The sequence below is a fragment of the Nerophis ophidion genome, linkage group LG15 (assembly GCF_033978795.1).
Source record: "Nerophis ophidion isolate RoL-2023_Sa linkage group LG15, RoL_Noph_v1.0, whole genome shotgun sequence".
Lineage (NCBI taxonomy): Eukaryota > Metazoa > Chordata > Actinopteri > Syngnathiformes > Syngnathidae > Nerophis > Nerophis ophidion.
Window position 1 is genome coordinate 48002808 of NC_084625.1, and position 22326 is coordinate 48025133.

The 22326-nt window shown below is 41.8% G+C and overlaps 1 protein-coding gene and 1 long non-coding RNA gene across 2 annotated transcripts in view; one reads left to right on the plus strand and one right to left on the minus strand.

The window, feature by feature from the left end:
- The window catches only part of nrros (negative regulator of reactive oxygen species), a 15143-nt gene extending 2377 nt beyond the window's left edge, over positions 1-12766 (plus strand). Inside the window, exons 2-3 of the mRNA XM_061922306.1 lie at positions 3203-3323; positions 7145-12766. Of these exons, the coding sequence (XP_061778290.1) occupies positions 3216-3323; positions 7145-9097 (2061 nt within the window). The 5' untranslated portion in view covers positions 3203-3215 and the 3' untranslated portion in view covers positions 9098-12766. The remainder of the gene's footprint in view (positions 1-3202; positions 3324-7144) is intronic.
- The window catches only part of LOC133569747 (uncharacterized), a 35350-nt gene that overhangs the window by 3081 nt on the left and 9943 nt on the right, over positions 1-22326 (minus strand). The window contains exon 2 of the long non-coding RNA XR_009809871.1: positions 599-702. This is a non-coding gene — a long non-coding RNA (uncharacterized LOC133569747). The remainder of the gene's footprint in view (positions 1-598; positions 703-22326) is intronic.

Sequence of the window (22326 nt, forward strand, 5' to 3'; positions counted from 1 at the left end):
TAATCTATTTAGTAAGAAAAGATTAAGCATTTTATTATTGTATTTTATTTCCAGGCTTTGGCGGGCCAGATTTGGCCCCCGGGCCTTGAGTTTGACATGTGTTTTAGTGTTTCTTAAAGGAGAACAGCACTTTTTGGGGGAATTTTGCCTATCATTCACAATCATTATTTAAGACATGACGAATGTATTTTTTTAATGCATTCTAAGTGTCAAATAAAATAAAAGTCCGATGGGAGGTCCTCTATTCCACCCATAAAAATCCAATAAATAAGCATTCAAAAAGGTCCAACATTACTCCATTTACAATTGATTGTGATTTGAATATTAAACAAGAATTAATGATCAAATTTGACCATTTTTCCACATTGCGTGATTTAAAATTGAATGGGAAAGAGTAGCTTTAGAGCGAAATAGGCGAAACAGGGCAAAACACTACAAAACGCAATCACGTAGGCAAAATAAAATGTATACTTCACTATTTAAGTTGGGATGTCAACAATAACAAGTTAACTCATGTGGTGAATCACACAAAAAACATTAAATTCATCACGTTTAAACGCAGATTAATCATGCAGCCTTTTTTTTTTTTTTTTTTTACCTGAAAACGCAGATGGTTTCCTGAAAGGCGGCGGCGTGGGTTGTTATGTGGCAGCGATGGGGTCCGTGCAACGATGACTGTGGAAAACTTCACTCTTAAACATTCTAGATGAAAGAGACATATCATGGATTAATATTTAGAAGAGTTACAAAATAGCGGAGTCGATTTAAGATACTGAATAGATTGTATGTGACATCTTCTCAGCTGTTTAAAATTAAAGTTACGTATTAAGTGTGAGAGAATTCTTGTTCATTTATTGTGGGAATGTCAGAGAATAAAAGAGCAAAAGAAGGAATCACATTCCACGTTCATTGATTTGTACATTTAATTGGTATATATTTGTGTTTACACCATTGATTTTCATACTATTGCATATACATGTCATGTCCCTTAGTTGTAATATTTAATAAATTTGCCCCCTCCAGCCACATGGGTGAATTATCGTCCTAATCTAGATGCCCTAATACGCTTTTAGGGATAGTTCTGTTAAACTTTATTAAATGTTTGGACTTATTTTTGTGTTTGGTGCAAATGTAACGGATCGTAGAAAGTAGATATAGCAAGTTATGTATTAAGTGTGAGAGAACTCTTGTTCATTTATTGTACTTTATAACATCACCAATATTCAGTGAGCAGGTTGTGTTATGTGTGAAATGTTTATTGAAGGTTGATTTTTTTTGTTTTTTTCGACGCCATGACTAGAGAAGGTTGTTTGGATTGGGTCATACAAGTGAATGCTGTGCAATGATTCATTATTTTATGAATTATATATAATAATAATAATTAATGTCCTAAATATCTACGCCTTGACGAGAGAAGGGTGTGTTAATGAGGTCATATAAGTGAATGCTGTGGAATGATTCCATGCATCCATCCATTTCCTACTGCTTGTCCCTTTTGGGGTCGCTGGAGCCTATCTCAGCTGCATTCAGTGGGAAGGCGGTGTACACCCTGGACAAGTTGCCACCTCATCGCAGGCAATGATTCATTATTTCATTAATTATATATAATTACAAATTACTGTCCTTGATATCTATGCCATGGCTAGAGGTGGTTGTTTGGATTGGGTCATTTAAGTGCATGCTGTGCAATGATTAATTATATATATATATATATATATATATATATATATAGTAAAAAATAACTGTTCTCGATATCTGCGCCATGACTAGAGAAGGTTGTTTGGATTGGGTCATATAAGTGCATGCTGTGCAATGATTAATTTTATATATATATAATAAAAAATGACTGTCCTCGATATCTGCGCCATGACAACAGAAGGTTGTTTGGATTGGGTCATATAGGTGAATGCTGTGCAATGATTAATTTTATATATATATAATAAAAAATGACTGTCCTCGATATCTGCGCCATGACAACAGAAGGTTGTTTGGATTGGGTCATATAGGTGAATGCTGTGCAATGATTCCTTATTTTATTAATTATATACAATTTCTGTCCTTGATAGCTGTGCCATGATTAGAGAAGGTTGTTTGGATTGGGTCATATAAGGGAATGCTGTGCAATGATTAATTATACAGAACAAAAAAATACTGTCCTTGATATCTGCGCCATGACTAGAGGTTATTATTTGGATTAGGTCATATAAGTTAATGCTGTGCAATGATTCATAATTGTATTCATTATATATAATTAATAATTACTGTCCTTGATAGCTGCGCCATGACTAGAGGTGGTTGTTTGGATTGGGTCATATAGGTAAATGCTGTGCAAGGATTCCTTATTTTATTAATTATATACAATTACTGCCCTTGATAGCTGTGCCATGACTAGAGAAGGTTGTTTGGATTGGGTCATATAAGTGCATGTTATGCAATGATTAATTATATATATATAATAAAAAATTACTGTCCTCGATATCTGCGCCATGACTAGAGAAGGTTGTTTGGATTGGGTCATATAGCTGAATGCTGTGCAATGATTCCTTATTTTATTAATTATATACAATCACTGTCGTTGATAGCTGTGCCATGACTAGAGAAGGTTGTTTGGATTGGGTCATACAAGTGAATGCTGTGCAATGATTAATTATATATAATTAAAAATTACTGTCCTTGATATCTGCGCCATGACTAGAGGTTATTATTTGGATTAGGTCATATAAGTGAATGCTGTGCAATGATTCATTATTTTATTATATATAATTAATAATTACTGTCCTTGATATGTGCGCCATGACTAGAGAAGGTTGTTTGGATTGGGTCATTCGGGTTAATTCTGTGCAATGATTCATTATTTTATTATTATATACAATTACTGTCCTTGATATCTGCGCCATGACTAGAGAAGGTTGTTTGGATTGGGTCATATAAGGGAATGCTGTGCACGTACACTCATGGTCACTGGACAAAAAAACTAAACACATCACAGGTTCCATTGCTTGTTTTACTTCTAAATACAATTAAAAAACAAGTACAAACTCTGATTTAGTAACCCAAAAATTGGGTCATTTTGGGTCACATGGTGGTATAAATGATTATTTTAATCCAGTTATTAATACATTAGTTTGCTCTTTTTGTGTTGTACTTATTAGGATTTTTGTACATTAATGCTTGATGTCATCTTTTCATCTCTTTCCCCTAGTGAGGATGTTAAAATGTCAGTTCAAGGCCCTTCGCTGTGTGGCTTACTATTATTCTTCATGTCCTTACGGAGCACCCTGACGCCAGCCTCCAGTCATCCACCACATCATCCGTGCCGCCTGGTAAGATAGCTCTTTTTTTTTTTTTAACACAAAAAAATACTGTCTTTTTTGGTTAGGGTTAGTGTCAAGGTTACAAACACTAATTGACAGCTGTTAATAATTCAACAGGAAATTGGTTGGATTTTTAACATATAGTTAAAGCATTTTTTATTGTTGTTTTAATTTAGGATCCACATCGTAGTTATGGTATTATTGGATAATATATGAATTATGATATTATACCAGAGCTCAGGGGGGCCAATGTATATGTGTGTTTAAATGATATATACACATTTAGCTGTAAAAATCTGCTGTACTGTATGTGTTTGGGTCCCTTTTTTTCCAGGAACACTAATACCAAAAGTCATTATGTCTGATAAAATTTGAAAAACAGACCACCTCAAAAGAACGGAATTACATTTTACAGTTTTTTACTGACTCTGACACCCAAAATGTTCATTTAAATAAAGAAAGTGGGATTTACAATAATAACTACGAACAATAAAACACTGAATATTAACAACATATGAACATAGGTGGGTAGAGTAGCCAGAAATTGTACTCAAGTAAGAGTACTGTTACTTTAGAGATATATTACTCAAGTAAAAGTAAGGAGTAGTCACCCAAATATTTACTTGAGTAAAAGTAAAAAGTATGTTGTGAAAAAGCTACTCAAGTACTGAGTAACTGATGAGTAACTTGTTCGATTAATGATGACGGCAACAAGTAATGCACAAAATATAAAAATAGCAATGAACAAATTCAGAGCCAGGAATATCTCTTAAGCAACTAAAACAATTATATTAATAATATTTATTTGGTTTTACATTGTATTGGGAAAAAAATTGGAAAATGAATTTTACCTTTGCAACCTCATTATGCTATTGGCTAAGTTTTATATTAACAAATGTAAGTTTCTCAATACCCGACCTGTTTTTTGTGACTTTAAAAAAGATTTAGAACTCTACATTAAAACACTCTACCTCTAACAACCAAAAAGCTGTGAAAACGATGATGCTGTGTTCCAAATTTAAGTTATTTACTGAGATTGAGTGAGCCTATGGCTTTGCACTTTGTTTATTTTACATACATATACATATTTTGCATTCTATTTTAGTTACTTTGAATTTACAACCCCTTGGCGCTGTTTTGTATGGTTTTTATACTGTTTTGTACTTACTTTGATTATTATTTTCAACTCTTTGTAAATGTTGAAATTTATAAACAAAGGTTTTTAAAGAAAAAAGGTGCACTGGCTCTATTTGATTGGTGAAACGGAGTCAAACGTCACCAGTGACTGCATTTGATTGGTGAAACGGAGTCAAACGTCACCAGTGACTGCATTTGATTGGTGAAACGGAGCCAAACGTCACCAGTGACCGCATTTGATTGGTGAAACGGAGTCAAACGTCACCAGTGACCGCATTTGATTGGTGAAACGGAGTCAAACGTCACCTGTGACTGCATTTGTTTGGTGAAACGGAGTCAAACGTCACCAGTGACCGCATTTGATTGGTGAAACGGAGTCAAACGTCACCAGTGACCGCATTTGATTGGTGAAACGGAGTCAAACGTCACCAGTGACCGCATTTGATTGGTGAAACGGAGCCAAACGTCACCAGTGACCGCATTTGATTGGTGAAACGGAGTCAAACGTCACCAGTGACTGCATTTGTTTGGTGAAACGCAGGCATGTGATGGATCCTACTTTGAAGGTCTGTCTGACAAACCAAAACAAACAAAGCGTGCAATAACAGATCGCAAAAAATCAGTAGCGAGCTGAACGTAGATAAATGGAGCGGAGTAAATGTAGCGTTTCTTCTCTATAAATATACTCTAGTAAAAGTAAAAGTATGTTGCATTAAAACTACTCTTAGAAGTACAATTTATCGCATAAGTTACTCGAGTAGATGTAACGGAGTAAATGTAGCGGGTTACTACCCACCTCTGCATATGACCATCGTTCCTCTTTTATAATCAAGCTAAACACAACAAAAATGTAACAAACAGCAAAATATGAACGCAGATTGTAATAAACACCTACAATAAGATATATTATCACTTTTATGCAGAAATTTGTTGGAAAAATCTGCTTCCGCATCGGTTCCTGACACATGCGTTTGGGGCTGGCTGCTCTGACAACAAACCCCGCCCACTCTGCTTTGTTCCTGTGACGTAGATTAGCGTAAAAACTACCAAAACACCCAAAAGCGCAGATTTCAACCATTGAAATAATTTATACAGTTCAAGACTTAAGGTCATTTAAAAACAGCACCGCACATCATAATGGCGGCGACAGTTTTGATGTTAAATGTCGGAAAAAATTAAGTATTACGTCTTGCAGGCCGTATTTGGCCCAGGTCTGTATTACACAGTTGCCTATTTGATTAAGTCCATCTTTTACGTCCACTGTTGAAATAAATAGATAGAGATAGACGTACATTTACATCTCGGAATTTTACTGTAAAATGTACCATATCAGTAAAATTCTGGAGAAAGTTCTGCCAGTTTTTTGTTTTTAACCATAAAATATATTGACATTTTTACAACGTCCAATTTGATTGATAACTTGTTTTAAAATCCGGGAGGCAAAGTTCTCAATTTACCGGTCGATCTGCGTTCCCATCCTCACCTATGGTCACGAGCTTTGGGTTATGACCGAAAAGACAAGATCACGGGTACAAGCGGCTGAAATTAGTTTCCTCCGCCGGTGTGGCGGTGCTCTCCCTTAGAGATAGGGTGAGAAGCTCTGCCATCCGGGAGGAGCTCAAGTAAAGCGACTGGTTGGGGATGAGATCTTTCCCCAAGTGGAGCAGTTCAAGTAACTCGGAGTCTTGTCACGAGTTAGGGAAGAGTGGATCGTGAGATCGACAGGCGGATCGGTGCGGCGTCCTCAGTAATGCCGACGCTGTATTCATCCGTTGTGGTGAAGAAGGAGCTGAGCCGGAAGGCAAAGCTCTCAATTTACCGGTCGATCTACGTTCCCATCCTCACCTATGGTCATGAGCTTTGGGTTTTGACCGAAAGGACAAGATCACGGGTACAAGCGGCCGAAATGAGTTTCCTCCGCCGGGTGGCGGGGCTCTCCCTTAGAGATAGGGTGAGAAGCTATGCCATCCGGGAGGAACTCAAGTAAAGCCGCTGGTTGGGGAAGAGATCTTTCCCCAAGTGGAGCAGTTCAAGTACCTCGGAGTCTTGTTCACGAGTGAGGGAAGAGTGGATGGTGAGATCGACAGGCGGATCGGTGTGGCGTCTTCAGTAATGCGGACGCTGTATCGATCCGTTGTGGTGAAGAAGGAGCTGAGCCGGAAGGCAAAGCTCTTAATTTACCGGTCGATCTACGTTCCCATCATGAGCTTTGGGTTATGACTGAAAGGACAAGATCACGGGTACAAGCGGCCGAAATGAGTTTCCTCCGCTGGGTGGCGGGGCTCTCCCTTAGAGATAGGGTGAGAAGCTCTGCCATCCGGGGGGAAACTCAAAGTAAAGCCGCTGCTCCTCCACTTGGAGAGGAGCCAGTTAAGGTGGTTCGGGCATCTGGTTAGGATGCCACTGGAACGCCTCCCTAGGGAGGTGTTTAGGGCACGTCCGACCGGTAGGAGGGCCCAAGACAGGTCGGGAAGACTATGTCTCCCGGCTGGCCTGGGAACGCCTCGGGATCCCCCGGGAAGTGGAAAGTCTAAATATGCCGAACCGGTACTTTTCAAACATAGTACGGTTTTTAATTCATTAGTACCGCGATACTATACTAGTACCGGTATATCATACAACCCTAAAACGCGGTGTTGAGGACATTAGAGTCAACAGAAACAATAGTAAATGTATTTTTCTTCTCTCTACAGACACAAAGGACAGCTCTCTGCAACAATAGCAACCTGACGTCTGTTCCTGCGGGACTACCCGGCAGCACCGAGGAGCTTCATCTCAATTTTAATCTCATTAAGACACTACAGGGCAATTGTCTTCAATACCCCTCACTCACTACCCTCAGTTTAGCCTGCAATAATCTGGAGACATTAAAGCGGAACACTTTTCAGCACTCCCAATTGTTAAAAAGTCTCAATTTTGCCAATAATAATCTGTACGTCAGCTTCGAAGAAACCAGCAATGCTCTAAAGATGCTACCCGAGCTCAAATCCTTAGATCTGTCAGAGAATAAGATAGATGAAGACATGGCTGCAGTTCTTCTTCAAAATCTGACATCTCTGGAGTACCTAAATCTTTCCGGAAACCTCTTGCAACGCATCGATGAGACCTCGTTTAGGGATCTTCACCTACTCAAAGAGCTGGACCTGCAGAGGAACCTCCTGTTTGAGATCGACAACGCCTTTGACAACACTCCCAAACTACAACGGCTCAATTTGGCCATCAATCTCCTGCCCTGCCTGACCGACTTCCACATGACCCAGCTGGTGGTTCTCAACGCCAGCCACAACTTCATCGAGTGGTTCATCTCCAGGCAGGACGTCAATGACACCTTCCAAATAGAGACGCTCGATCTGTCCGATAACAAACTGCTATTTTTTCCTTTCTTACCCAACGTGAGCCGCTTGAGAAATCTTTACCTGTCCTACAACAGCCTGAGTTTCTACGAGCACCTGGAGGACGACGTCACCTACCCAAACCTGACCGCGACGGTGGAATTCTACAACACGATGAGGAACACTACGAACATAACAGCTCGGCTGTGGGATGACAACCTTCACGGGGACATCTCCTCGGTCCAGATGTTAGACCTGCGAGGGAATCGGTTGCGGTACTTCCCGCGAGGATTCATCCGGAAAATGCCATTCCTGTCTCGACTCCGGTTGAGTTCAAACTGTCTGGAGAGTTTGAATCTGACTTTGGAGCAGTTCTCTGGGAGCTTGTTTGAGTTGGATGTTAGCAACAACCGCCTGAAGGAGATTGTGACCAACGACGTTACACTGGGAACTCTCAGCAATCTCACATACCTCAACCTCAGCCTCAATGATCTTGACTGCGGATCTTCTGGACTATTCTTTGCATTGTCAAGCCTGGGATCAGTGGACCTGAGTTACAACAACATCGGCACGTGTCTTCCTGACGGGGCCGAGGCCAGCTCAGGCTCCAACACAGCGTCTGTGGACTGGAAAACAACCGTGTCCTTAAGGCGGCTTTACTTAAAGGGATGCAAGCTCGGAAAAATTCCTCCGTCGGCATTCTCCGGCATGTCTCTCACACATTTAGACCTGTCCGACAACCCTCAGCTAAGTAGCCAACGGTCCATACAAAGTTTGAGCGGCACGTTACAGCACTTAGGTCTGGGAAACACGCACATCGGGGACTTGGACTTCTCAGATTTTCGAAATCTGGAATCTCTGAATATTTCTTGCAATTCCCTCTCCCGTATTCCCGCCTCGGTCGTAAAGCTGGACCTAAAACTGCTTGACTTGAGGGACAACAAGCTGTCTACTATCCCCTCGGCTCAGGCCAAGACATTAGCTTCGAAACTTCACACTGTTTTCCTCACGGGAAATCCATTCAACTGCTGCCAAACGGAATGGTTTCGGACATTTGAAAGAACAAAGACGATCCACGTGGTGGGACAGTCAGACATTGAGTGTACAGATCTCTTTCGAATCCACAGCATCCTACATTCCCGGATGTTTCTATGTCAAGAGGAAACCGGGGAATCTATGTTTTGGTATATTGTCCTTTTTGTTCCCATTTGTGTTTCTTTACTGGGCATTTTATTGATTGTTTTCCTTACTGTGAAGCCCAAAGTAATACACAAGTCGATCAAAAAGAAATGTTTCAAGCCGACACCCTATTGACCCCGGAAAACAAACCGCAGTTCTGTCGGCACTGACTGAGAGGGCACTCTTTTGCATTTTACAGTTGTTTTTTCCTACACCACAATAAGGCGAAACCTTGTTCAGAGTAAAACTAAACAAGACTCGTTTCACAACATTTCTAATTGGATTGGGGCTAAACTCAAAATAGAAAAAGGTTAGCATTTACTTAGCATGTCATACAAGATTGTAGGGGTGCTCAAAAAAGTGTATTCAAATTTGACTCGCACTTAGTTCTAAATTGGTTCCTAATGTTCAAAAAACAATAAAAAAAATGCATAAATACTATATATAGTACAGGCCAAAAGTTTGGACCCACGTTCTCGTTCAATGCGTTTTCTTTATTTTCATGACTATTTACTAGAGATGTCCGATACTATCGAGCTGCCGGCCGAAAAATGCTCTAAAATATAATATCGGAAATTATTGGTATTGGTTTCAAAAAGTAATATTTATAACTTTTTAAAACGGTACATGGATGTAGGGAGAAGTACAGAGCGCCAATAAACAAAGGCACGGCCTTTACGTATCCAATCACACAATAACTACGGCTTTTCACACACACAAGTGAATGCAATGCATACTTGGTCAACAGCCATACAGGTCACACTGAGGGTGGCCGTGTAAACAACTTTAACACGGTTAGAAAATATGCGCCATACTGTGAACCCACACCAATATAGCTCAGTTGGTAGGGCGGCCGTGCCAGCAACTTGAGGGTTGCAGGTTCGATTCCCGCTTCTGCCATCCTAGTCACTGCCGTTGTGTCCTTGGGCAAGACACTTTACCCACCTGCTCCCAGTGCCACCCACACTGGTTTAAAAATGTAACTTAGATATTGGGTTTCACTATGTAAAAAGCGCTTTGAGTCACTAGAGAAAAGCGCTATGTAAATATAATTCACAAACAAGAATGACAAACACATTTCGGCAGAACATCCGCACCGTAACACAACAGAACAAATACCCAGAAGCCCTTGCAGCCATAACTCTCCTGGGACGCTACAAAACACCCCCCCCCGCTACCCTCTACCCCGCCCACCTCAACCTCCTCATGCTCTTTTAGGGAGAGCATGTCCCAAATTCCAAGCTGCTGTTTTGAGGCATGTAAAAAAAAATAACGCACTTTGTGACGTCAATAATAAGGCATTTTTTTCCATAACTTGAGTTGATTTATTTTGGAAAACCTTGTTACATTGTTTAAGGCATCACAACAAAATTAGGCATAATAATGAGTTCATTCCACGACTGTGTATATCGGTATCGGTAATTAAGAGTTGGACAATATCGGAAATCGGCAAAAAAGCCATTATCGGACATCGTAGATTGTCACTGAAGGCATCAAACGATGAATGAACACATGAGGAGTTATGTACTTAACAAAAAAAAAGGTGCAATAACTGAAAACATATTTTATATTCTACTTTCTTCAAAATAGCCACCTTTTGCTCTGACTTCTGCTTTGCACACTCTTGGCATTCTCTACATGAGCTTCAAGAGGGAGTCACCTGAAATGGTTTTTACTTCATTGTTGTGATGCCTTCAGGGACACTCTACAATGTAAATAGTCTTAAAAATAAAAGAATCACATTGGAATGAGAAGGTGAGTCTAAACTTCTAGAACAGGGGTAGGGAACCTATGGCTCTAGAGCCAGATGTGGCTCTTTTGATGACTGCATCTGGCTCTCTGATAAATCTTAGCTGACATTGCTTAACACGATAATTATTAATAATTTCGCTGGTAATCACAGTGCTAAAAATAACGTGCAAAATATAAAACATTCTCATGCATTTAAATCCATCCATCCGTTTTCTACCGCACCTGTTCAAGAAGTCGCATTAATGGTAAGAAGTATTTTATGTCACGATGGGTGGGTGGGTCGCAGCTTCCTGCAGGGTCGTTCTCCCAGGAAGGCAGACGGACTACTCGGGACATGGCATTTAGGTAAAAACATGATTTAATTTTAACTAAAAAAAGATACAAACAAAAATCGCTCACAGTGGAAGCACAACTTGGGCGAAGAAACTAAGCTAACGCATAAACAGACTATGAACATAAATCAAACAAAACTTACTTGGCATGGCATGAAGCACGAAACTATGGCAAGGCATGAAAAAAGTCAGCACAGGGCGACTGACTGGCAAAGACGAGCTTAAATACTGCCTCTGAATAGCGCTCGGAAGCAGGTGAGCGGGCATTTTGTCCACCAGAGCCAGGTGGACAAAATAAGTAACCAAGGAAACCAGACAAGGGAGTGGAAAAAAACAGGAACTTAAAGAGTCCAAAGGACAAACAGCACATGGCCAAACAAAAACATGATCAACAGACATGACATTTGATTTATTATTGGTTAGCTTCAGAATAACAATGTTATTAAAAAGAATAAGAGACTTATTATACTCTAAAAATGTTGGTCTTACTTAAAAATGCACACATTTAGTTGTATTCAGTGTTAAAAAATATGATACGGCTCTCACGGAAATACATTTTGAAATATTTGGCTTTCATGGCTCTCTCAGCCAAAAAGGTTCCCGACCCCTGGCATAGCCTGTACTGTATGTTTAGGGGTCTATTTTCAAAACAATGTTTTCAGGCCACCTCAGAGCTTATTTTGTGTAGACGTCAGCAGTCAAGGAGCTTTTGTAACATGTAAGGTTTTGTTATTTTTATACAAAATAATTAAATGTGATCGGTTCGCAGCCGAGTGTGAAGCGGCCGGAATGAGAATCAGCACCTCCAAATCCGAGTCCATGGTTCACGCCCGGAAAAGGGTGGAGTGCCATCTCCGGGTTGGGGAGGAGACCCTGCCCCAAGTGGAGGAGTTCAAGTACCTAGGAGTCTTGTTCACGAGTGGGGGAAGAGTGGATCGTGAGATCGACAGGCGGATCGGTGCGGCGTCTTCAGTAATGCGGACGTTGTATTGATCCGTTGTGGTGAAGAAGGAGCTGAGCCGGAAGGCAAAGCGCTCAATTTACCGGTCGATCTACGTTCCGATCCTCACCTATGGTCATGAGCTTTGGGTCATGACCGAAAGGATAAGATCACGGGTACAAGCGGCCCAAATGAGTTTCCAGGTCTCTGCCTTAGAGATAGGGTGAGAAGCTCTGTCATCCGGGAGGAACTCAAAGTAAAGCCGCTGCTCCTCCACATCGAGAGGAGCCAGATGAGGTGGTTCGGGCATCTGGTCAGGAGGCCACCCGAACGCCTCCCGAGGGAGGTGTTTAGGGCACGTCCAACCGGTAGGAGGCCACGGGGAAGACCCAGGACACGTTTGGAAGACTATGTCCTGGGCACGCCTCGGGATCCCCCGGGAAGAGCTAGACGAAGTGGCTGGGGAGAGGGAAGTCTGGGCTTCCCTGCTTAGGCTGCTGCCCCCGCGACCCGACCTCGGATAAGCGGAAGAAGATGGATGGATGGATGGATAATTAAATGTGAGAACCGCAGTGAATTAAGAACTGTGTTGAATCGAATCATTACCTTAAGAATCGGAATCGAATCATGAGCTGTAAGAAGAGTCCCATCACTTTTCGATTGGTTTTACAACCAAATCCTTGAAATTTTTCTGGATGCGGTCCTGGGTAGAAAAATTGTGATATTTTGGATACTGACAACTACATCTGTGACTGTCAAGAATAAAACTTTGTGGAAGTATCTTGTTTCTTTAAAAGTTGTTGTTGTGAATGCTGAGTTAAGTGAACAACCCAAACAAAGTCCATAATGTTCAAATCTAAGTCATTTCGTAGGGTTACACTTCCGATGGTAACTAATTATGACAAGGCTCAATTTCCAGCTCACAGACGCAAGAAGGCACATCTGGTGGTTGCTAAAATAGGCTGTGATATACCAAACCCCAAAACCAGTGAAGTCGGCCCGTTGTGTAAACAGTAAATAAAAACAGAATACAACTTATATTCAATTGAATAGACTTCAAAGACAAGATACTTAACGTTCGAACTGGAAAACTTATTTTGCAAATATTAACTCATTTGGAATTCGATGCCCGCTACGTGTTTCAAAAAAAGCTGGCACAAGTGGCAAAAAAGACTAAAAAAGTTGAGGAATGCTCATCAAACACTTGTTTGGAAAATCCCACAGGTGAACAGGCTAATTGGGAACAGGTGGGCGCCATGATTGGGTACAAAAGCAGCTTCCGTGAAAAGCTCAGTCATTCACAAACAAAGCGTGAGCAAATTGTTTAAGAACGACATTTCTCAAAGAGCTATTGCAAGGAATTTCACCATCTACGGTCCGTAATACCGTCAAAAATCACTGGAGAAATCACTGCACGTAAGCGATATTATTACGGACCTTCGATCCCTCAGGCGGTACTGCATCAAAAAGCGACATCACTGTGTAAAGGATATCACCACATGGGCTCAGGAACACTTCAGAAAACCACTATCAGTAACTACAGTTGGTCGCTGCATCTGTAAGTGCAAGTTAAAACTCTACTCTGCAAAGCCAAAGCCATTTATCAACAACACCCAGAATCGCCGCCGGCTTCGCTGAACCCCGAGCGCATCTGAGATGGACTCATGCAGAGTGGAAAAGTGTTCTGTGGTCTGACGAGTCCACATTTCAAGTTATTTTTGGAAACTGTGGACGTCATGTCCTCTGTAACAAAGAGGAAAAGAGCCATCCGGATTATTATAGACGCAAAGTTCAAAAGCCAGCATCTGTGATGGAATGGGGGTGTATCAGTGCCAAAGGCATGGGTAACTTACACATCTGTGAAGGCACCAATAATGCTGAAAGGTACATACAGGTTTTGGAGTAACACATGTTGCCATTCAAGCAACGTTATCATGGACGCCCCTGCTTATTTCAGCAAGACAATGCCAAACCACGTGGCTTCATAGTAAAAGACTGGCCTGCCTAGAGTCCAGACCTGTCTCCCATTGAAAATATGTGGCGCATTATGAAGCCTAAAATACCACAACGAAGACCTCAGACTGTTGAAGAACTTAAGCTGTACTTCAAGCAAGAATGGGAAATAATTCCACCAGGAAAGCTTCGAAAATTGGTCTCCTCAGTTCCCAAACGTTTACATAGTGTTGTTAAAAGGAAAGGCCATGTAACACAGTGGTAAAAAAAATGCCCGTGCCAACTTTTTTGCAGTGTGTTGCTGCCATTAAAGTCCTACTGAAAGCCACTACTATCGACCACGCAGTCTGATAGTTTATATATCAATGATGAATTATTAACATTGCAATTTTAAATTTCCCGCGAAGTGTCCTGTTGAAAACATCGCGGAATGACGACGCTTATGTTGACGCGTGCTCGTGACGTTATTGGTTGGAGGTGACTTTTTATCCCAGCACCACTCACGGCTAAAAGTCGTCTGCTTTAATCGCAAAATTACACAGTATTCTGGACATCTGTGTTGCTGAATCTTTTGCAATTTGTTCAATGAATAATGGAGACGTCAAAGAAGAATGCTGTTGGTGGAAAGCGGTGTATTGCGGCTGCCTTTAGCAACCGAAACACAGCCGGTGTTTCTTTCTTTGTTGTGAGGCTTTAATATGGAACAGAACGGTCAAGCGAACATTTTTCTCAACCGGCAAGTTTTTGGATGAGAAAATGGTGGTAATAAGTCGGCTCTTACCGGAGACATGAGCGGAGCTTGCGTCCTCCTGCAGCTCTCCCGTCCAAAGGCAAAACCTAGTAACTCACTTCTAGCTGATTATGAGAAAACAAAGATAAACCAATCTATCTTGATGCTGTCTTACAAAGATCTACAAAGTCATCAAACGCGGAGATGTTTTCTTCAGCTTTCATTTTCTTGCCGATTGAGCCATGGATTGAATCTGCTCTCATGAACGTGTGCCCTTTCTCCAGATATTTTATCAAAATCTCGGGTGGGCCCCATTCTGCGTTTGCACATTGGGCAGCGTCCAGTTTTTATTTGGACCTCCACATTTTTTTGCCCAAAAGAGTATGCGAGGGGAAGAATCTAGAACAATACATTTAATGAAGGTGCTTGCAACGTCCTGGGCCAATCTTCCAAATATCCCCTCGTGCCGTAATATCACATAATCGGCTTGACCGTCGGCCCCCATTCCTGCAAATGTCTCATTAAAGACAATAAGGCGACTGACAAAGAAGCTCCGATTGGTCCCCTGAGATACTAGGTTTTTCTGTTGCAACTACGCGGTTATGTGGTAGTTGCTAGGTCCTGCCATGCGCGTAACAGCTTACTTACGGAATATCGCATACACTAATGTAAAGCGTATCACCTAGGAACTCCCAAATTATTATCAGCTCAGTTTTGACCCAAATTGAGTTACTGGGTTTTGCCTTTGGACGGGAGTGCTGTCAAGAGGCAGCTGCGACTTTCTTGGCTCCTCCATGGCTTTCATCAGAGACACTGGCGGTCACCACACCCCCTCCAACTTTCACGAATGACTTTATAATCTCACTAAAACACTAGTAACACAATACGCAGAAAGGGGATTTCCCAGAAATATCCTAGTAAATGTGTCTAATAACATCTGAATCGCTCCCACTGCCGTCGCCTTTTTTTTAGTGGCATGGGCCTGAACTCACCACTGATGTTTGAATATTCCATTGTAGTGATAGACACCCGAACTCACCACAGATGTTGGACCATCTCATTGTAGTGACAGGCACCTGAACTCACCACAGATGTTGGACCATCTCATTGTAGTGACAGGCACCTGAACTCACCACAGAAGTTGGACCATCTCATTATAGTGACAGGCACCTGAACTCACCACAGAAATTTGACTATCCCACTGTACTGGCAGGCACCTGAACTCACCAAAGAACTCACTCAGCAGACTGGGGCAGATCCTGCTGAAATCCTATGTATTGAATGAATACAGAATCGTGTTGAATCGGAAAAATATCATTTTTGAATCGAGAATCGAATCGAATCAAAAAAAAAATCGATATATTATCGAATCATGACCCCAAGAATCGATATTAAATCGAATCGTGGGACACCCAAAGATTCACATTCCTACATCCTAGGGCTGGGCCGATAATACTATAACAATGTAAAATGTGTTAGATAAAATATCTGATATGTACCTATATTTTTGGTCCGAAGAAACCCGAAATGTTGAAGCAACATTTGCTTCATCAAGTCACTTGCCCTTTGGGAACTTGGGAAACAGGAAGTGTCACTGAACAATGAATGGTAAGGGCCCGCTAACAGCCAATCAGTTAACAGTATTCACAGACACGCAAAGAGTCAATCAAATAACAGTATCAACTACACCTTTCTTGCTGTTTGGCTCCCAGCTCTAGACCGTAGTCAAGGAGCGCAGTCTTCACTCTCACTTTCCTCATCCACGAATCCTTCATCCTCGCTCAAATTACTGTGGAAACCGTCGCTTTCTCGGTCCGAATCGCTCTTGCTGCTCGTGGCCATGATTGTAAACAATGTGAGGAGCTCCACAACCCGTGACGTCACGCGCACATCCTCTGCTACTTCCGGTACGGGCAAGGCTTTTTTTACTAGCCAACTTTTATCGTGGATGTTCTCTACTAAATCAGCAAAAATATGGCAATATCGCGAAATGATCAAGTATGACACAGAATGGACCCGCTATCCCCGTTTAAATAAGAATGTCTCATTTCAGGTTTAGCTCGTTTGGTAGAGCGGCCGTGCCAGCAACTTGAGGGCTGCAGGTTCGATTCCCGCTTCTGCCAACCTAGTCACTGCCGTTGTGTCCTTGGGCAAGACACTTTACCCACCTGCTCCCAGTGCCACCCACACTGGTTTGAATGTAACTTAGATATTGTATAAAATACTACACGGTCTAGCTCCATCCTATCTTGCCGGTTGTATTGTACCATATGTCCCGGCAAGAAATCTGCGTTCAAAAGACTCCGGCTTATTAGTGATTCCTAGAGCCCAAAAAAAGTCTGCGGGCTATAGAGCGTTTTCCGTTCGGGCTCCAGTACTCTGGAATGCCCTCTTGGTAACAGTTCGAGATGCTACCTCAGTAGAAGCATTTAAGTGTCACCTTAAAACTCATCTGTTTACTCTAGCCTTTAAATAGACCTCCTTTTTAGACCAGTTGATCTGCCGCTTCTTTTCTTTCTCCTATGTCCCCCCCTCCCTTGTGGAGGGGGTCCGGTCCGATGACCATGGATGAAGTACTGGCTGTCCAGAGTCGAGACCCAGGATGCACCGCTCGTCGGGACCCAGGATGGACCGCTCGCCTGTATCGGTTGGGGACATCTCTACGCTGCTGATCCGCTTGAGATGGTTTCCTGTGGACGGGACTCTCGCTGCTGTGTTGGATCCGCTTTGAACTGAACTCTCGCGGCTGTGTTGGAGCCACTATGGATTGGACTTTCACAGTATCATGTTAGACCCGCTTGACATCCATTGCTTTCGGTCCCCTAAAGGGGGGGGTTGCCCACATCTGAGGTCCTCTCCAAGGTTTCTCATAGTCAGCATTGTCACTGGCGTCCCACTGGATGTGAATTCTCCCTGCCCACTGGGTGTGAGTTTTCCTTGCCCTTTTGTGGGTTCTTCCGAGGATGTTGTAGTCGTAATGATTTGTGCAGTCCTTTGAGACATTTGTGATTTGGGGCTATATAAATAAACATTGATTGATTGATTGATATTGGGTTTCACTATGTAAAGCGCTTTGAGTAGCTAGAGAAAAAGCGCTATATAAATATAATCCACTTCACTTCAGTAGGCCTTTAAATTCTAAGTTAATGATTATTTGCAAAACAAAAATGAAGTTAAATATCTCGTCTTTGCAGTCTATTCAATCGAATATAAGTTGAAAAGGATTTGCAAACAATTGTATTCCGTTTTTATTTACCATTTACACGACGTGCCAACTTTACTGGTTTTGGCACTTTTAAGCATTGACACCACAATGTCACTGCAGTGCAGTTCTTGGAAGCTGGATGTAAAAAGTGTGGCTGTGTGAAAACGTGCGGTGGAGTACCTTTTGTGTGTGAACATATGCAGAAGTGAATGAGATGCAAGCTGTCGCTATAAGCAGCAGCAGAGGAAACGTGAAATTTCCTGTTTTGCTGAAATGTGAAGCAACCGCTCAGTTCCGTTACCTCAAGGGGAGCGTTTCCTTCCTTCTGGATGAAGTACAAATGGAGCAATGGGTCACTACACTTTTTTTTTTTTTTCCTCTCTCGATGCTTATCATCGTTTGGCGCGTCTTTTGTGTAAGAACCCTAACCAGAGGGTAACCAATATACCGCTGTGGTGATGCTTTGGGTCATGGCGGTTGAAATGATAGAAATAGAAACCGGAGAGACGGCTCATGATCGCAAAAATGTCACATTTACGTCTATCAGTAGCACATTTGTGTCATCCTGTAGGCCGGTGGCATCGCAGCTGGAAATGCAAACCCCGTTTCCATGTGAGTTGGGAAATTGTGTTAGATGTAAATATAAACGGAATACAATGATTTGCAAATCCTTTTCAACCCATATTCAGTTGAATATGCTACAAAGACAACATATTTGATGTTCAAACTGATAAACACTTTTTTTTGTGTGCAAATAATCATTAACTTTGGAATTTGATGCCAGCAACATGTCACAAAAGTTGGGAAAGGTGGCAATAAATACTGATAAAGTGGAGGAATGCTCATCAAACACTTATTTGGAACATCCCACAGGTGTGCAGGCTAATTGGGAACAGGTGGGTGCCATGATTGGGTATAAAAACAGCTTCCTAAAAAATGCTCAGTCTTTCACAAGAAAGGATGGGGCGAGGTACACCCCTTTGTCCACAACTGCGTGAGCAAATAGTCAAACAGTTTAAGAACAACGTTTCTCAAAGTGCAATTGCAAGAAATTTAGGGATTTCAACATCTACGGTCCATAATATCATCAAAAGGTTCAGAGAATCTGGAGAAATCACTCCACGTAAGCAGCATGGCCGGAAACCGACATTGAATGACCGTGACCTTCGATCCCTAAGACGGCACTGTCTCAAAAACCGACATCAATCTCTAAAGGATATCACCACATGGGCTCAGGAACACTTCAGAAAACCACTGTCACTAAATACAATTTGTCGCTACATCTGTAAGTGCAAGTTAAAGCTCTACCAAGCAAAGCGAAAGCCATTTATCAACAACATCCAGAAACGCCGCCGGCTTCTCTGGGCCCGAGATCATCTATGATGGACTGATGCAAAGTGGAAAAGTGTTCTGTGGTCTGACGAGTCCACATTTCAAATTGTTTTTGGAAATATTAGACATCATGTCATCCGGACCAAAGGGGAAGCGAACCATCCAGACTGTTATCCACGCAAAGTTCAAAAGCCAGCATCTGTGATGGTATGGGGGTGCATTAGTGCCCAAGGCATGGGTAACTTACACATCTGTGAAGGCACCATTAATGCTGAAAGGTTCATACAGGTTTTGGAACAACATATGCTGCCATCCAAGCGCCATATTTTTCATGGACGCCCCTGCTTATTTCAGCAGGAGAATGCCAAGCCACATTCAGCACGTGTTACAACAGCGTGGCTTCGTAAAAAAAGAGTGCGGGTACTTTCCTGGCCCGCCTGCAGTCCAGACCTGTCTCCCATCGAAAATGTGTGGCACGTTATAAAGCGTAAAATACGACTGAAGCTCTACATAAAACAGGAATGGGAAAGAATTCCACTTTCAAAGCTTCAACAATTAGTTTCCTCAGTTCCCAAACGTTTATTGAGTGTTGTTAAAAGAAAAGGTGATGTAACACAGTGGTGAACATGCCCTTTCCCAACTACTTTGGCATGTGTTGCAGACATGAAATTCTAAGTTAATTATTATTTGCAAAAACAAAATGAATTTTGAGTTTGTACATGAAATATCTTGTCTTTGTAGTGCATTCAACTGAATATGGGTTGAAAAAGATTTGCAAATCATTGTATTCTGTTTATATTTACATCTAACACAATTTCCCAACTCATATGGAAACGGGGTTTGTAAGTGATACAAGTTTAAACCTTTTTTTGTCCTTTGAGGTAAAGTTTTGCCCTATTTTTGGCCACGCAGTCGGCCATTACCGGACAAATCTAGAAAAAAACGCTTCTTTGCGAGGATTGTGAGACATTCTTCCTGTAAAATGGGAATATATGAACATCCTAGCAGTCGACGTCCTAATGACAGCAGACCTCGTACAGTAAGTGTTGTATTATGTTCGTTGGCTCTCAAAGTCTGTAGTGAGTAATAATCAGTGACGAAGGGAAAAAAAAGCAAACACGGACGCGTATGCTTAAAATGATCAAAATACGTAAATACTACATATTATATTTGTTACTACATTACTGTAAAGGTTGCCTTTTAGTGGGTTCTTCAAACCACCACTCACTGCCGGGACTTCAGGGTATAACAAGGTTTTATTCTCACATGGTTCGAGATTATTGCTTCCCGGCAACAAGTCTTTTCTGCATCCACCTCCAACTCCCACTACTCGTCTCATCACGGCTGCTGCTAATAAAGGTGACAGATGATTAGATAAGGCCCACCTGGGCCATCTACGCACCTGTCTCTGTTTTCGAGGCCGGTCATGGCACACCCCGTTCTGCGGCAGGCCCGCAGACCACGCCCTCCTTCCACAATTACATACATACTTACATATTGTATATAAAACCTCAATGGAGGTGTTTTGATGTTTTTTTTAAAGGGGATTTGTAGGCTGAGTTACGCCGCTCCAAAAAAACTAAGAATACACCTATCATGAAATTAATAACTACTGATAAACATAAATGAGCATTTTTGCGGAAGTCACTATAAGACAGTTTGAGGAATTAAGTGTTTTTCTGTTCAGATAAAATAGTTTGGAAAAGTGTTGCTAAGGGCGGACATGAACAGAACATCGTTTGCGGAACTTATTTCGACACAAACGTGCTAGAAAGCACGTCAAAAATAATAACGTGCACTTTTTGTCAATCCTATCCAAAGTCCTAATACATGGTCAACGTAATAGGACTTCATAGAGTCCCTAGACACCTTGTATAATTATGGTTGTGATTTTTAAAGAAAACAATACAACCCACGTGCGTAATCTTCTCCTTTATAAAGCGTATTTTTTGTGGAAAGAGGAACTGACGGATGGAAAGTTGCTGACTGGAAAAAACGAGATTGTGAAAAAACCATGACGTGTTCAATTGAGACCATTTTCTGATCGCTTTCAGTTTGAAGACAAGTATGGAGTTGGTACCTCTCATAGCAGCTTCCATTCCATTGGGTGGAGTTTCTGCAAGACTTTAAAGTGTGTATGAGGGTCAATTTCAGGTCAGAGGTCACTGAGGTTGGACCTGAGGGTTATTCCAAAAATGTGTGGAGGGATTGAGGTCAGGGCTCGTTAGGGATAGGTGCCAAATCCAATACTTTTATAGCTACCGACCAAATTTCATCGATAATACCGGCTTTCGATTCACGTATAATCGAATGTGACATCATGTCCGGGCTTCATGGCCGACTGAAACCCACTACTGCCCACCACGCAGTCTGACAGTTTATATACAGTGGGGCAAAAAAGTATTTAGTCAGCCACCTATTGTGCAAGTTTTCCCACTTAAAATGATGACAGAGGTCTGTAATGTTCATGATAGGTACACTTCAACTGTGAGAGACAGAATGTGAAAAAAAAACAAAGAATTCACATTGTAGGAATTTTAAATAATTTATTTGTAAATTATGGTGGAAAATAAGTATTTAATCACGTCAAACAAGGAAGATCTCTGTCTCTCACAGACCTGTAGGTTCTTCGTTAAAAACCTCTTCTGTCCTCCACTCGTTACCTGTATTATTGGAACCTGTTTGAACTCGTTATCCATCTACAAGACACCTGTCCACAGCCTCAAACAGTCAGACTCCAAACTCCACTATGGCCAAGACCAAAGAGCTGACGAAGGACACCAGGAAAAGAATTGTAGACCTGCACCAGACTGGGAAGAGTGAATCTACAATAGGCAAGCAGTTTGGTGTGAAAAAATCAACTGTGGGAGCAATTATCACAAAATGGAAGACATACAAGACCACTGATAATCTCCCTCGATCTGGGGCTCCACGCAAAAACCCCTCATCCCGTGGGGTCAAAATGATCATGAGAACGGAGATCTGGGACCAAAGTAACAAAGGTTACCATCAGTAACACACTACGCCGACAGGGAATCAAATCCTGCAGTGCCAGACGTGTCCCCCCTGCTTAAGCCAGTGCATGTCCAAGCCCGTCTGAAGTTTCCCAGAGAGCACATG